Source organism: Helobdella robusta (assembly GCF_000326865.2).
Source record: "Helobdella robusta unplaced genomic scaffold HELROscaffold_5, whole genome shotgun sequence".
Lineage (NCBI taxonomy): Eukaryota > Metazoa > Annelida > Clitellata > Rhynchobdellida > Glossiphoniidae > Helobdella > Helobdella robusta.
The window spans coordinates 3,163,784-3,181,492 of NW_008705254.1; the positions used below are offsets into that span (position 1 = coordinate 3,163,784).

At 33.5% G+C, this 17,709-nt stretch overlaps 3 protein-coding genes across 3 annotated transcripts; all 3 read right to left on the reverse strand.

The window, feature by feature from the left end:
- Positions 1-3: 3 nt before the first annotated feature.
- On the reverse strand, positions 4-7,994 carry HELRODRAFT_189216 (hypothetical protein). Its single transcript, XM_009027290.1, is given in 16 exon segments — positions 4-186; positions 206-341; positions 568-1,023; positions 1,204-1,528; positions 1,784-1,980; positions 2,344-2,430; positions 2,752-2,822; positions 3,220-3,332; positions 4,396-4,481; positions 4,615-4,750; positions 4,874-5,014; positions 5,155-5,228; positions 5,434-5,514; positions 6,493-6,597; positions 6,871-6,939; positions 7,144-7,994. The coding sequence occupies 13 exon segments, from the start codon at positions 7,471-7,473 to the stop codon at positions 1,354-1,356; spliced, it is 1,665 nt and encodes a 554-aa protein (XP_009025538.1). The 5' UTR covers positions 7,474-7,994; the 3' UTR covers positions 4-186; positions 206-341; positions 568-1,023; positions 1,204-1,353.
- A 242-nt stretch (positions 7,995-8,236) lies between these two features.
- On the reverse strand, positions 8,237-12,732 carry HELRODRAFT_95422 (hypothetical protein). Its single transcript, XM_009027014.1, has 8 exons — positions 12,407-12,732; positions 11,586-11,709; positions 11,025-11,162; positions 10,633-10,751; positions 10,260-10,332; positions 9,246-9,390; positions 8,414-8,793; positions 8,237-8,388 (listed from the first exon to the last, which is right to left on the reverse strand). The coding sequence occupies exons 1-7, from the start codon at positions 12,527-12,529 to the stop codon at positions 8,625-8,627; spliced, it is 891 nt and encodes a 296-aa protein (XP_009025262.1). The 5' UTR covers positions 12,530-12,732; the 3' UTR covers positions 8,237-8,388; positions 8,414-8,624.
- Positions 12,733-13,376: 644 nt separating this feature from the next.
- On the reverse strand, positions 13,377-15,055 carry HELRODRAFT_163420 (hypothetical protein; the record flags this gene model as incomplete). Its single annotated transcript, XM_009027291.1, has 2 exons — positions 13,377-14,412; positions 14,481-15,055. The coding sequence occupies 2 exons, from the start codon at positions 15,053-15,055 to the stop codon at positions 13,377-13,379; spliced, it is 1,611 nt and encodes a 536-aa protein (XP_009025539.1).
- Between the last annotated feature and the right edge of the window lie 2,654 nt (positions 15,056-17,709).

Sequence of the window (17,709 nt, forward strand, 5' to 3'; positions counted from 1 at the left end):
TTTTATTTTATTTAGTAAATTAATTTAGTAGATAATTATGATCGCATAAATTAGTTAATAAATTAATTAATAAATATACTTTTTCATTGCTAGTAATAAATTGATAAAAGTTTGATATACAAGTTTTTCTATTGATTTATATGTGTCTAATGCGTGTACATATACGCGTATTCACTTGTTTCGTGCGTGCGCGCGCGCGTGTGTTGGTTGTTTGCTACCTCTGAAAATTTATCAACAGAATTAATGATAATATTAACAAAACATTTTCTCTTGAAATTAGATGCAATTAGAATAAAAGTATAGATACAGTTAGAAAAAATATTTTTATGTGAAGTATATTATTTATTTTCAGTTTTCGTTGAAGTCCAATTTTGCACACTTTCAAGATTATTTCAAAAGGTACTAGATCAACATTGCATTCAACAAATTTAACTTAACTTTCTTTAAAACCGTTTTATATAATAATTTTATTTTACATTTGGTATAAATGGTTTAAAACCTATCATTGTTTATTATTACCTAAGTTCAAAATGTTGTTCAAAGATACAGGTAGGCAAATGCGTTTACTACTAGTATTGAGTATAAGTGAAATGGGAAACTCTCGGCAAGTTCTATAAACACGAGAAAAAAAACGATATATTATGATTGAAAGTGTGCGACTATTGCAAACAACGCCGACGTGGCACGACAGTGAACTAAAATGTTTGAATGATACAGCAATAGGTTGACATTACAATAAATTTTGGTGTTAAATTTATGTCCAATTGGTAAGCACGTAAAGAGGGCAAGAATGAGGTGATGACAAAGACCCATTTTGCTTATGCGGAAAATGTTGCCTAAAAAATTCTTTTGATGTCTGAGCTCTCATGTTCGAATTCGGTAAATTATATATGACATTTATTATTGTAAGGAATTAATTAAATTATTAACTGGCGATTTGTGGATGGTGTTCCCGTTATTGGTGTTTAGGAGATTCAATGAACTTCCTGGAAATGATTAAAATTTTGTCACGCTAACTGCGTCCTGTGGATGAAATAAAAACTTTTTCATTTTACAATTTTGTAACATTTAAAATTTTTAACGAGAATACATCAACAAATTTAACATCTATTTTTTAAAAGTGTATTATCGTATTACACTTAAGTCTTTACTTTATTAAAAAGAATATTTCATTAAAAAGAATAGGCGCAATTTGAAACAAACTTTGTAGTGATTTTCATCATCAGTATCATTTTTACACGGGCAACAAAGTGACTGAGTAGTTTTGAAACTGATGAACAATTTGTCATCTACTTTCATGTCCGTTCCTGAAATTTCAATGCATTAACATTTTTTATTTAATCGTCAACCAACTCACCCTAACAAGGACATCTCAGCGTACGTACTGAAGATGAGACTGACGACCACTCCGATGATGATGGTGAGCAGGCACCCGATGGCGCTGTACCACAGGAACGACACCTCGTACATCTTCTCCAGTCCTCCTCCTCCTCCTACTTCTCCATGTGTCGCCGGTGATGTTGCTTGTCTTTGTGGGGGTTTTTATTAAACGTGAGATCATTTACATAAAATGACCTCCTTATTGCAGTCAACGAAAATAATATTAAATATTCATGAATTGCTGATGAGAGAGCTTTTCAGTGAAATGTTTGCAGTGACTTGTTTCAGTTAAAAAAGTATTGTCAGTTTACAATATCTCTATTGCTAATATAGAAGTTAATTTTGAATGAGCTTCTTTCTATTTGTGAAATAAATCCAATTTTATAATCAAAATAAAACAAACTCATAAAATGGATTCGAAGTTGTTACAGAGTCAGTCATGATGGATGTTGTCATCATGGTGGTTGTCGTGGAAATGTTGTATTCGTAGCAACGATCGATTGAAGTGGGTAGCGTTTGCATGTGAGGCTTCGTTACGAAGGCTCCAATGCTCAGCCACAATGAGAAGATGGAAGCTACGACACATCCCGATATTGCACCCTGCTCAAATGGCACGGAATAAATTTAAGATTACTAGAGATTAGATGAATGACCATTATTCTGCGAAATTTAGAAAATGACAAAATGCTGGTAGTAGCAGATTTAAAAACTTTATTAAAACGCTTGTATCTATGAGATGACGATGATTATCTGATTTTTTTTATGTAAGGTATTTTATAGCATCGTTGCTTATGGTCCGGTGAGCCCAAACCTCGCCCGTCATATGTTCAATTTAAAATGTCTTAATGAGCCTTGTGTACTTTAATTGCACACAAGTTGGGAAAATAAATTCAATATTCCCTGTCGAAAGCAGCTGATAAAAATTATTAGATGGGCACTATACAAATGGAAAAATTGACTAACTTTTGCATTGGCAAACGGGAAGATGCCCCCCAACAAAAACATGCCAAGACTGGGGCCCATGGTTGCCCCTGAAAAACTTAGAGAAGCCTGTTATTAGTTCGCCAATTGCTATTTGTTCATGCAATAATAGACAAAATCAATTTTTTAAAATAATAAATCGCAATCCTTTGTGTTTATTTGTACCTCATCGTATGCTAATTATTCTCAATACAAGACATTAATAACCTAATATTCACAACACAAAACATTAAAATATTTCCACGGTTTAGATATTAGTTGATATTTGAACTCATCACGTCAAGACAGTGTAAAGCTTAATAACTATAAATCCACGCAACAATTGAATTTCAACATTTAACCACAAACAACTTTCGACATTAAAATTTGACGGCCAGCCAGCCAACCAACCTGCAGAACATGCTGTCCTACCAGTTGAGCCAAAAATGCTATCCCCAGTGCACACAAGCCATACAATGCGACTGCAATTACAAAGTATTTATTAACTCCTGCGTTTTTTACGTGAATAGTTTATGACTTTACATTTGCAATTTCCATTTTCATTTGAAGTACTTATTAGATTCAATTTCAACACTAGAGCTTGATGATCATATTCATAAGCATAAGCATTTGCTATGGTTTTTAGTATAATATTAATTGACTATATTTTGTTTCAACCCAAAAAAGATATAAAAAGAGTAATTCTATTACTGACATATAGTATCACAATACTAATATATCATTAGCAAAAAATCTAACTTGAATTACATTAGCATCGATAACTGCAAGAGAAAAGCAATGATTCAACCTCGACAACTGTTTATTAATAAATAATAATTTTTATATGAATTATTCGCGTCATCTGCAAACACCACCTACCTAGAACTTTGATGATGAGAGCCTTCCTGTGTTCAGTTTTATTTTTGAAGAAGTGTGATACCAAATCCTGCCATGTGACTGCAGCACAAGAGTTCAACGAGCTGGATATTGAGCTGCGACAATTATGATTGGTGTATTGTACGCAAGGAGGATGATAGCGCTGAGATTGTTGAGTATAACAATATTGAAAAAAGAACAATTTTGATAAGATGTACAACACAATTTACAAGATAATTTAATGAATTTCTGTAGCAAGTGTAACACAGGTGATTGTTTCTTATTAATACGACTGGTAGGCACTTGAAAAATTCTGTCTAACTTCAAATACATTTGTGTATACGACCTTACTTAACATCAACTCATAGAAACATGCAATAAAGTTAATTTTTTTTATCTGATAAAATTATATAACTTAATGTTTTGAATAAAATCTAAAGTAATCGTAAAATTTTTTCACTTTCGTTAGTGGTGAGTACATTCAATTTTGTTTTAAGAAATGGATTTAATTGGATTATTTATAACCACGCGTAACGATGCAATCGCCATTGAATACATTATATAACAAGATAACCACCGTCTGACCGACAGCTAGTCACGAGTGTAAGATTTTGAAGATCAATCAACTAAAACAAAGATAACTCTAGAAGTTAAAAATTATAAAATAAAGACTACATTATTTAAATTTTAGATTATCACATCATGATATGAATTAACTTAATGTATCAATCCTGAATAATGTATCTCGCCTATTGATTGAAGATAGTTTCAAAAATAAATTTGTAAATATAGTGTAGAAGGATTTGTGAATAAAATTAACTAATAAGTTGTTTAGAGTTTAGTTAACCACGTTTCACTGATCTACAGCTCGTGTATATACACGTACAGCGTTTGAAACTACGCTATGCGTTGTTTCGAATGAGTACACGATATGCTTGTACAAAACAAACTGGAAAAGAATTTATTTCCTTTTACTTTAATATGTAATGATTTTTAATTATAGTCTGAAAATCGGTTTTCTGTATGTGTTTTTTGTTATCGTGTTTCCATTAATTTCAAGGTTTTATCATACGTGAACGCCGACTTATCTCTCCGAGGAGTCTCAATTATTATGTAATTTAATTATTTTAAAATATTCAAACAATTACGCCGTGCAAGCATTATATACACCACTCGAACCTGAGAGCCCCACTGAAGAGGACAGCCAGGAATGCACCAGGAAGACCAGGGTAGTTGAGTACGTTGACCATGAAGTAGGGTACCAACTGAGGTTACATAGAAATCATGTTCATGAGGAAGCAACTACTAATGTTATTAAGGCTTAATGAAAAACAATTCTACCTAGATAGCATTTATTAAAGTTTTTCAATTTACAACTGAAAAGTATACAATACCGACCTGATTGACGTTTTGAACTTGCTTGCTCCTGACAGGATCGCAACCGAGATTGGCGTAGTAAGCGAACACGACGAGACCGACCAGAGAGGTCAGGACATTCATGCTTATTATTAGTGGCACGTTCAACATCACGGATCTGAAAATCCAAGATGAAATATTTGTAATAAATTTCAACATATTTATAAAAGTATATTTATAGTAGAGAAAAATCGAATTACTCGTTGAAAGGCTTGATTTTAGATAATGTTGAGTAACTAACAGTTGCGCTTTAGGCAGTGTGGGGAGGGAGCAGTACCTTTGCACGCTGATCTGTCCCACTCCAAACACTGTCAGCGTGGAAAAGCAGCCACCGATGATGGTCGACCAAAAGGAAAGTCGCTGGGTTGGGTCAGGGTTGAAACTGTTTTGTGGGTAAATGAACAGTTTAAGTCAACAAATATTTAGTGAGACATTGCGTGGTAATTTTGATACTTTAAGAAAATATTAAACAGAAATAGTTTTATTTAATTTAATTTGTTGCAAAGAAGGCGATGAACGAACTTGAAAAAAATGATTCTCCCTCCGGCTTCATTGATGCTCCACATCTCCTTGAACCCACCAACCAACAATATCCCCTTTAATCATTCAAAAAAGTTTCCCTTTCTTACTTAAATATTTATCAAACTTATAAACAGGAAATTACTTGAAAATTTTTATAACGTCAACCACTTATGAAACCACAAGAATCTTCAGTTTGATTTACAATTTAAAGTTTAGTAAATAAACTTGCATAAATTGTCAGCGTTGATATAATTTTTTTTCTAAAAAAAAGGTACATACCTGGACGACGATGAACAGCATGCCACCCAACATGATGACGGCCTGGAAAGCATCTACCCACACGACGCCCCTCAATCCACCCTGTAATTAAAGTTTTGTTGAAAATTTCTAATTTTACAAAAAATACAATCTATTTTTTACATGAATATAAATAGTATTTTAACTGTAAATTACTGACGAAACACCATCAAAACCAAACAATAGAGGTGCGTTTTTAGATGACTGATTGATAGAACGTACCAGAATGGTTAGCTGTTAAGAATTATTGATAATAATTGATAACTGATAATTGTGAGAAAAAAAATTTATATTTAACTTTCTTTAAGCTCGTTTTAAATTGTTTAAGTTGACAAGGCATGCAATATAATTAGGCAATATTAAAATTCCACAGATTAATTGAAATCACATGTCACAAGTAATTGACTTTGCATACAGCTAAAAAAGTTAAAGAGAGGAAACAATTAGAAAAGCTGACAATTTCGTGCAACCACAACTTTACAAAAATGATTAACAGTATAATGATGGTAGCACTAGGAATGTTTGACTCGTTGAGAAAAATTTGCTAAAAACGTCCCATGATATCTTAACAAACAAAATGGAGTTGTATATAAGCAAAACTTGGTCAAGTCAGATTAAAAGCATTTGAAAAGTATTTTACGAAAATAAGCTTGGAATCGGCTGGAGACAAAGAGTAAAAATCAAATTCATGATAAAAATGTTAAGAACCAGAAAAAATAAAATAAATAAATAAATAACTTTTTGAGCAAATTCACAAAATAATGTAAGATCGAGGTATAGAAAGAATAAGAAGACAATTAGATAACTTGAAATGAAATGGATAAATAACGTTGTAGAACACCCGGAGTTGGAAACGTTGAATTTGACAAAAAATGCGACATGAAAAGTATATAATATTAGCATTAATCTTAACAACATCAATTTAATGCGTTAGACAAGGGCTCTTCAAACTGCAAAGATTTATAATATAAACATAAAGAAGACAAAAAATAACAATTCAAGTAAAAACAAATAAAAAATTATTACAAATGTTGTGTAAACAGTGCCTATGATTGCGATGGCAACGATGGAGATATACAAGTTGAGACCTGTCGATGCAACCATTGCAGTTGATGGCGTATATAGTAGGAGACCCATGTAGAAGATCTGTTTGGTTGAGATTTTAGGAGAATTTAATAAGGATTGCAGGTGCTATCAAATTTTATAAAGGTTTATTTATTTAATAAAAAAATTTAGTTTATTAGAATAAATCTTTGCAATATTAAAAAATAAAATGGTTATACCCTTTGTATGTATTAATATAACAAAACCCTTAACAAAAGTAAAAACAACACTCCAATCCAGTGCATTCAAACCTACAACACACAAATGTTTTTATGTCAAAAACAAATGAATAATGAAGAATATTGTGTTGCTTACATTTCCCAGTAGAAAGCTGACGGTGCCCAGAAGTTTTGTGACTTTCGATTTGAAACGAGCTTCCAGGTACTATTCGTATGCAAACGTTTGTCACCAATGCCATTAATTAACAAATTCCAATTATTACTACCCAATAGTATTGTTCGAATAATAAATATTTTTGCTAAAATAGTTTTCAAATAACGACACTTTTTCATCACTAAATGTCAAACAAAATTTAAAGAGATGCTTAAATTTAATAACTCTTTTAAAAATAATATTTCAAAGTTTCACCTCAAAGGAGCTGGTGACTTTCAAGTTGAAGAACAGAGGGACGATGAAGAGAGATGATATGATGCAGGCCAACGTATATCCAATGGTCCTCATGAACAGTTGCGTCCCTTTCGTGTATATCTCAGCTGGAGTGCCAAGCACCACGATCCCACTCAAGAAGGAAACCAACATTGACAGTGCCACAGGGAGTGTGCTCATCGATCGATTGCCCACCAAGTACTCTTTCGGAGTCTTCTGCTTGCCGCCTGAGAATGCATGGTACAAGCCGATGATCAGAGACACCACAAGAACTAAGGCGAATATCACGTAGTCTACGATGTGAAAACTCATGTTGTTCTTATTTGTACTGCAAGTCACCTGCTGTTCATGTTAGAGTCTCTTAACAAATCGATTTCTAAATTTAAAAAATTACAAATACATATCAAAATAAATATCAAATCCGATATAGGTTTGAGAGGTATTTGAAGCACTTTGAAGCACTTCAAAGTGACTAGTGCGTGTTTTTAGTTGAAGTTTGAAGACGAACACTTTTGATTGAATTTCTAATATTAACAGTATAACAGATATATTTATGTAGAACTATATAACAAGGCGATGGTCTTCATTTAAGTTACGGAACACTTTAATCGCATGAAAACTTTATTAATTTTACGAGAATTAAAACAACAGAGAAATCTCTCTTTGTTAATTATTTTAAAAATGTTAATTAAAAAAATCCAAACTCAAGTTTTCGAACTTTTGTAAATCAACACTAACGCGATATATTAGAAACAAGTCAGGTTGGAATGTTTGAGTTATCTCTATTATATCATCTCTAGTATAAAGTATATGTTATCTTGCCTGGAAGGAAAATAGCTTTTAAACAAGTTTAGAACAAAAGAGATTGATATTTCAAAGCAAACGTCTTAGTCACCATTTGACATTTAAAGAAAAATAAATTGAACAAGTGCAAGAACAAGTTGAGATTTTGTAGAAAAAAAAATCGAGAAAATAATTATCTAGAGGAGGTGCATTCAAGTTTAAAAATTTGACAGAGTAAGAGAACGCTTGCAAGAATTATTTTAATTATTATAAGTACCAAAAGACACAAAGTCCAATTGTTTGTTGATTTTATTTTTCAAAATTTCTGTGGCGCAGGTTATTACATTAGAAATATGTTAGTATATTAGTAAATATGCATGTGCATGGTGTGCTAAAAACTCGACAAACGAACAGGCCATTGTTCCGTCAGTTTGATATGTGTGTGTCAGAGTGTGTAGTGTGTGTCAGAGTGTGTGTGTGTGTAGTGTGTGTGTGTGTGTATGTGTGTGAGTGTCGGAGTTTTTCAAGTCAACATTTTTTAATGAAAAAATAAATAAGAAAATTTCAATTTCAATCCAAAAGTAATATAAACATTGAATAATAAATTAATATATTTAAACTGCGTAAAAAAATTTTTTAAATAAACTTTTCACACAATTTCTTAAAAAATCACTTGAATTTTATAATTTCTCCGGCGGAAAAGATTTCAAATCGTTATTCGTGATCGTGATGTCATCATCATCATCGTCAGCGTGATGCCAGCCAATGAACAATTGATAAATATGAGCACCGAGGAAGGCCCCAACGTGTGGCATAACAAGAGGCACCCAGAAAAAATAATCGTAGATCCTACGTGAGAAAATAAATTTATTTCTCTCAATTTTATTATTTTCATTTGGCTTGAAAAAAAAAACTGAAAAACAAACAAAACAAAACGAAACAAAATCAGACGAAGTGCGGGATGACTGTTAGGAGTTATACAAGCATCTAACCAAGCGAGCAGAACAAAATATATCGTACTAATCGTGTTAGATATTACAGTGCAGTTAGAAGTTTCAACACAAATTTTTATTCATAATATATTTCGTAAATATCTTAATCGTAAATTTTAAGTTTACTGCATCAACTGTTGAATGTATTCTTTCTTTAAATGTGTACTAAATAGATCAAAATATTTTGTGTTTTAACCATGAGGCTTTACAGCGGTATGATGAATTAAAATTGAAATGAAATTTAATAACAAGATAATGAATAGAAAGTTAAAATAAATTAAACTTTCATGAAAGAGAATCAAATCCTACGTGAAAACTTCAACTCCGTATCCAACGACAAGCGTCATCATTCTCGGTCCCATATCTCGGGCCGGGTTAATAGCTCCCATGCAGTTGTACACGAAGGAATAATTCACGAAGACAACCAACGCGCCGACAACCAGCGGTTTCAAACCTGCAGAGCAGTGATGATGAAACATGCTGGTTAACATTGTTACTAATCAATGTTGCTGATGAGTATAGCTGGCTAATAATGTTTGTGAAGGAAAAAATCTTTCCGTATAATACTTGAAAACCAGCAAGAAATCTCTGTGTGCCCGTTATAAATAAGTACAAAAATTTAAAAATTTTCATTTTTTATGAGAGTTTAACTTGAATGGAAAAAGTTGCATGTGACTTTTGAAAAGTTGAAAAAAAATTTCTGGATGAGCGTCATGTGGCATTATCAACGGCATTATTTTTCATTTAACTCTGGTTAAATATTCAAATTTATGAAAATTTTATTTGAAAATGTTGTAAAAACATTAAAGTAATAAATAAATTATTTCTTTTTTTAAATGCAAGACGTCGTTTACACCGAATTTAAGAGGTTAACCTATTTTCAACTTCTGATAGAAAAAATTAATGTTAATTTTTTTCAAGCCTTCATTTTCAAAATAACTTTTTGGAGAAAGCGTTTCACAAAACAATATAATACTATTTTAGTGTCCCAAAATAACTGTATTACGTCATGTGGTTTTAATTTATTCTGTTCCTTTTTAATTTATTCTGTCATTATTTAATATTAATACTCGTGAAGCTGTAACAACTATTCTATACCAGTTGAGTGTGCTCAGTCTATTCTTTGTTGAGATTGTTTAGACTAAATTCGGTGAAAATAACTAAATTGCTTTTGCACATTAAATAATATGTTTTGATGAAGTTTAGAAGCATGAACAATAAATGGTTCGTCTTGGACGAACGTTAATACATTTGTTACACATAAACTAAACATTTCAAAATACGAACATTACAATGGTTTGTATTTTATGTCAATCAAATCACCTTGAGGAATGTTTGAATTTCTTTTATCTGAAATGGCCATAACGAATATCAGTAGAACCATCGTGCCTATAATCTGATAGAAAGCATAGACTGTGATGAATTTATATTTTATGGCGAAATAATGTTAATGAAAGGTGCAACGTCCTATCATATTTCATTCCACATTTAAATTCAATCAGAGAGAATCACGCATAATTTACCGGACCGGACATATACTCATGTAACTATGTCTCCATAGTTATATATTTCGCGTATGAATGTCTCATTAAAGCATACACATCATTAATTTTATATTTCGTAAATGTTTTTAAGTAAAAACGAAACTCGAAAGGATTTTGATAAATAAAAAAAAAACAGATTCGTAAATGGTTACTTGATCGATGACACTAGTGTATACACCCAGACCAGGCTGTGGGTAGGTTGCAAATATTTGGGCCGTCGCATTCTGCCCCGTTATAGCTCTTTTGCCCCCATCGTACAAATTTATGGCCTCTGAAATTATTTTAACAGTGAGATGTTCAGTTAAAAGTTGAGTAAAAATTAAATATTCTCTTTCAAGATGAGCCGTGAAATTTTTGAAGTGGTTTATTTATTTGCGCCTTTTTTTTGTTTTCATTTAAATGTGTCTATTAATTTTTATGTTTCAATAATTTAAATGGAAAATACCAACCAAAATTAACTCATTAACATAATTTATTAATCTATTCAAGTGAACGGTTGAATAACTCTATGTAAAAATATTTTGTTAAAAATATTAGCACGAACCATAATGAAGGGCATACGCCAATAGAGCACCTACAAAGGCTCCTAAGTACTGAGCCAGCCAGAACATCAGCATGCCTAGAAGGGACAACCTCCCAACAGACATAAATGCAAAGGACACGGCGGGATTGATGTGGGCCCCTGTTGTTGTTTGTTCATTCCGTCATCAAATATGTCGTTATGTTTATGTTTGTTTCTCATCAAATGCCTCGCGCGTGCCTGACTGAGAAATAATTTTTTTCTTCGCTGGATGCCATACATCCCAGGATAAGTCATGTTAACATGTTCACTTGCATGATTTTAACGCATACTTATGAACTGGTTTGTACAAAAAAGCATCATTAGCATGGTTAACTCGCTGAACATTTATTTACTAATCAATAATTACAATCAATACCAATATTACTTGACTCTGACTAGTTAAAAAAAAATCTACAGAAAATGTTTAAAACAAAAGTATTTAGAGTTTGTTTATTTGTAGAAGGGATGTATTTTGCAGCTGTTTTACGTTAACTAAAAATCAGCATAGTGATATTGAAGATAAATAAGAAGGTATCCACTAGCCTGATACCCCCATGGTAGCGTAACATGCCATGGCGACGGACAGTCCCCACCCCCACACCGGCCCGTCCGAACTTGACGTTCCTTTCGATAGAACAAATTGGGCCGACGAGCTGCACCCACCAAGCTGTTGATAAGATGATGTTCAGCGTCAGCAGGGCAGCCATTGTTTTTAGCGTATATAATGCTGGTGGCTTTTCAAGCTTATTTCTTTAACATTTTTGTTATGTTTAACTTTCTGTTTCACGCGAAACATGTTTCTAAATTAAAAAGAGAAGATATTAAATTTGTCAAACTAGAGGATTTGTTACTATTCTGATTTCCCAGTCAACATATTTTTGTATTCGATTGGTGCATTCCCATTGAAAGATTTATTATCAATATTCTTTTTACAATGAAACCAATGGCAATAATGAAGGTTAACCTAAAAACGACTGGTCAAAAAAACATTCAAAAATGTAAGCGTCTGTATCATTGCGAATGCTTTTATATTTCCAACCAACGTTTTAGGACATTTTTTAATTTGATAATTTGGAATTAAGAGACTTATTAATAAAATTTTATTATCAAATATATTCATTTGTATACTTCAACAACCTTCTTCAATAAACCATGAAATCTAATTTACTTAAATCATTGACCATCAATGAAATGGGAGTAAAATTTAGATGATGTGTAAGAAAGAAAGAGCAAACCTACCAACATATGCTACCTACGCATCAACCAAAAACATCCAGCCAACATTGTGACCATCAGACAAACAAGCATCCAACCAGCGAACTGACTGACCATCAGAAAAGCAAACACCCAACCAACATACTGACCATCAAGAGACATGTCCCCAGAAACTCAGCTAGAAAGTATTTGACGTAGATGTTTTTGATGTGGCCCAACTTTTCTAGACGGTGGACTGGAAATGCAGGCTTGAATACGTCACAGAAGACCATCTTCTCTTTCTGCTTTTTAACTGAGGCTGATGTTGGTGGTGTTACTTCTGCCGCCAATGATGATGATGGTTCGTTATCCACGTTGTTAACCAGTTTCGCTGTATTATTTGAATTCCAATTTAAAAGTTATGGCTGAAATTTGAAACGGTTGAATTTGAATTTTATTTTAATCAACGTCCTAAGGTTAGTAGAATGATCATTTATGATGCTAAAAATAAAATTCTGTGACATACATCCAAACATCTGTATTTGGTATATGTATATATATATTATGAATATATATATATATATATATATATATATATATATATGTATATATATCATAATATATTATATTATATATATATATATATATAGTGAGAGAGATAAATAATTACTTGAACAAATACAACAAATGATTGTACACACGCACATTCACACACACACACAAAATACACACGCAGACAAACACAGACATACATAACACATTCACACACATATGAATATACTTTTACAATTTAATAGACCCATGTCCGTGCATACACCAATGCATAGATTAGATGCATACATTACACTGAGCAACAAAAAAAATTTTTGAGGAAATTTCCTAATTTTTTACAACTGATTTATGATAATTTGGCACCGCTGAGTCCGAAAATGACATCCGTTTCTCTAGGTCAGGTCCAGTTTTTCTGCTAAGTTAAATGTTTATTTTATTTTATTTGTGAATAAATCAGTAAAATTTTTGTGCCATAATCGGTTTATTTCTATGAACATTTCTCATTCGGAATTGGTTTCAAAGAGAAAAAAGCGTTCTGAAACACAGTACCTTAAGTAAGGGTCATTAATGTTCGTCATTGTTAAGAATTTAGGGCTGGAACTTCCGTTTATTGGATACCCTGGAATGCTCAGCATCAGGGATGTCTCTCTTTAGAGTCCAGCAGTAATCAGCCATCATGACGGCATTCCAACGTCCCTGATACCTGGTTTCCCTCTCCTTCATCTCCTGGGGGAATCTCTCTCCCTGCTCGTCGCTCATTGATCCAAGATTCTCAGGAAAACGATCCATATGTGAAAATAGATAATGCAGTTTGATGCTCATGTTGCATCCGAGTTTTTTGAAAGCAGTCACCATATTGTTGACAAGTTCAGCATAGTTTCTGGCCTTGTTGTTGCCAAGGAAGTTTTTCACAACGAGAACAAAAGCATTCCATGCTTCCTGTTCCACTTTGTTCATTGACTTTTCAAACTCTGGATCTCTGATGAGCCGATAGATTTGAGGACCGTCAAAGATACCAGCTTTTAACTTCACTATGGTTACTCCCGGAAATGTCTGGCACATGTAATTGAAGCAGCCACCTTCCTTGTCTAGAGCTTTTGTGAACTGCTTGATCAAGCCAAGCTTGATGTGCAGTGGTGGGAAGAGTATACTGTCTCTGTCCACCAGAGGGCTGTTGATAACGTTACTTGCTTTGCAAGGCACTAGTTCCTCTCGCACAGGCCAGTCCTTCTTCGTGTAATGGTGAGCAGTGTCCCTACTGTCCCACATGCACAGAAAACATGGGTATTTGGTGAACCCGGATTGTTGCCCCAACAAAAAATTCACCATCTTCAGGTCGACACAAATAACCCACTTATGCTGATCATAACGAATCATCTCCAGCACATACTTCACCGCTTCATACTTCTCCTTCAGTTTAGTAGAGTGAGCAAGGGGCACAGAGGCAAACTGGTTGCCGTTGTGCAGTAGAACACATTTCAGTGACCACTTGCTGCTGTCAATGAACAGTCTCCAGTCTTCGGGCTTGTACTGCGGCACTCCCAGGTGGTGCAGAAGCTGTGCAATATCTGTGCAGTACACCAAGTCCTGTACCTCCGAGAAAAATTGGAGGTACTCTTGATGCCTGTTGCGGTACAGGGTGATGCGAGCACAGCCAGAGAGGAGGTTTTTTTTTTCAATCTGGATGCCAACAGTTCAGCAGAGGCCTTTGACAAGCTGAGGTCGCGAACTAGATCATTTAGCTCCTGTTGGTAAAAAAGCTGTGGAGTTTCATCGTCAACAACTGGCCATTCTTCTTCTGTTTCCTGATCTTCATCACTGGAGGATTCGTCATCACTGATGTCTTGAAGTTTGTGAAACACAGGTACTGGAATATCATCACAATGAGCTACAGGACGACGTGCGGATTGCAAATCAGGATACTCGAGGCTGCTTCGGTTCTTTCTGTTTATCCCAGTCAGATCGATGCTACAGAAGTAGCAGTCAGTGTCATGGTTTCTCTGCTCCCGCCAAACCATGGGAATTCCAAACTTCAGACACGTCTTCTTGCCCTTGGTCCACTGACGCAGATACACGGTGCAAGCCTTGCACACCATGTGTGGCGCCCAATCTTTATCCTGGTCACCAAGTTTAATACCAAAATAAGCATGGTAAGCACGCTTTATGAAACATGTGACTTGATTCCTGTTATGAACAAGTGTGTATTCACCGCAGATATAGCAAAATACGTCGGGTTTATTTTTACAAGATCTTCTCTTGGAAGCCATGTCGTTCGCTTGCGATTCGTTTGCAACTGATACCTATACTAATGCAATCTGCTATATGGCTCAGATTTGGAAAATGCTGACGTAACTATCCATAGTTATACACAGCCTCGTCCGGGCATGTCTGCGATTGTCTGATCACGTGACTGTAGTTACGTGATTTAATGCATTGAACGTGTGTGTGTGTGTGTGTGTGTGTGTGTGTGTGTGTGTGTGTGCATAGGGGAAACATAAAAATACCAATTAATTAAAAATTGCAAATTCCTCATAGTGATGAAGTGATTAAGAACAAAGCATCACATACAGCGAAAATACCTGGGACTGTACACAAAAAAGTGAAAATGAAGATATGGCCATAGCTTAGAAAGTTGACCTGATCTAGAAAAACCAATGTGATATTTGGATTCAGGACATCAAAATTTCCATAAATCAGCCGAAAGACCTTAGGAAATTTTTTGGGTGTTGACCAGTGTTATCGCTCAAGCCACGTAAATAAAATAATCATATTTGCGACATTTGCCACTGCGTAATCTTAGCACGCTCGAACTTTAACTTACGTAGCGATAAAAATATTCATTGAAGATCCATATTTGTAGTTCTACACTATCGCAAATAACATTCATTGATCCATTGTTTGTTATTTATTTTGTTTTTTTTTATATTCTTCAACAATTGTTAGAAAGCTCGCCAAACCTCTTGAACTTTAATCCGCCGACGAATGACAGCTCATCATTATTATTATTATTATCATCATCATTTTGCAAACACTTTAAAAATTTTTCACCCTTCTTCGTTTTGAAGTTTTTAGGTTGAAGTGTGCAGTCACTAGCGATTAAATTAAGAATATTGTAAAAATTTTCAAATATATCTCATTTCCTGCAAGTATAATGGGTCCATAGAGGTCCAGGTAATTCATTTCAACTCACTAAACCGAGTGCAACTACGTTTGCTATATAAATTTGCAAAACATACCATAGATCCATGTTTGCATGCTGAATGAATTCATCAACAAATAATAATAAATAAAACTGGTCGTGAAATAAATAAGCGGTGAAAAGTGAATAGCAGCCTTACCTACTGCTCGGGCGATTTGTAGCATTGCCCTTATATCGAACAATTCAACGGCAAATATTATTTTCTCTTTTGAAGCACCATGTTTTAATGATATGATAATTATATTTATGTGCGCGTTTTGTGCCTGTTTTGCATATGTCCCAATTGATTCTAAATGTAACTCACAAGCGTAACTCAAATAAAAGGAAGCGTAGGGTTAGTAGTAGAGGGAATGCTGTTAATAAATGGCAGAAGTTACTGATGCACCGTGTTGTATCAACTAACCACCCCCCATGGTGGGGGCGCCAACCTCTGCAGACCATTCGATGACCACCAACATTTTTGAAAGCAAAAATTCAACTAATTTATCTTTGAAACTATTTCTAGTAACGAACGTCTGCAAGTTCTTATTTCTTCCCCATAATCATTGTTTCTGGTTAAGTTTGCATTTTTTGTCTACTTTAAAAACGACTCTGGATGTACGAGGTGTGACGGTGCCTACCTACCTACCTATTGACACACAAACAAGCACACACCATGCACATTATAAATATCAAAAAGAAGACATTTAAAAATTGAACTGAAAACAAATCTTTATATATATATATATATATATATATATATATATATATATATATATATATATATGTATATTTACAATATTTTATAAATTCTACCGAATGTTTGGCGTTAATATGTTTGTAGTTCGTTCGACAAGTCTTGAACTACTTTCTTTTTAACTTCTAATTCTCGAGAGAGATGGAGCAGTCGCTGCTCGCGATCTTGTTCGATTGTTAAATTACGTCGGTTGGTCGCAGAACTTCGAGTAAATGTTGGTAATAGACCATAATTTTTACAATATTCTATAAATTCTACCGAATGTTTGGCGTTAATATGTTTTTAATATGTTGAACTACAAACATATTAACATAATTTTTACAATATTCTATAAATTCTGCCGAATGTTTGGCGTTAACATGTTTGTAGTTCGTTTTTTCGATTTTTCTCACTAAAGTTTAAAATATAAAATATATAATATATATCTGTTTAACGTTTGTGACGAAAAATAAAAATTATTTGCAGTTGTTTTATTTTATTATTTCAATTGTAAATTCTAACTTTCTTGCTCATGGAAAATTTTGTGAAATTTAGAAATCAAGGATGCGCCCAGCACTGAATGCTGCCTGATGCACTGGCGCTACAAGTGTGAGGTAGCAATGCAACACGATGTTCATCTCAAGTAACGAATCTGTTAAACTAATTTGTTATAAATCTAAATATTTTTCGAAGATATGTCCATCCAAGAAGTTGCCTCACGTAATAACTACTTGTTATATATATATATATATATATATATATATATATATATGAATCTACAATAAATGTTCGTATCATTTAATAATTTAACCATGTAAGGATTGGTTCACATGATTTTGCTGTCAAGCCTGCCATTTAAAAGACGATTAAATATTGGTTATAATTTAATAGTGTCTGTGAAAACTGCTATAACGAACTCTGTATAAATTTTTTCCTAATAATAAATAATAATATATGAAAAGAATTCACTTATGAATAAATGTCAAGCAGAATAGCGTACAAACAAA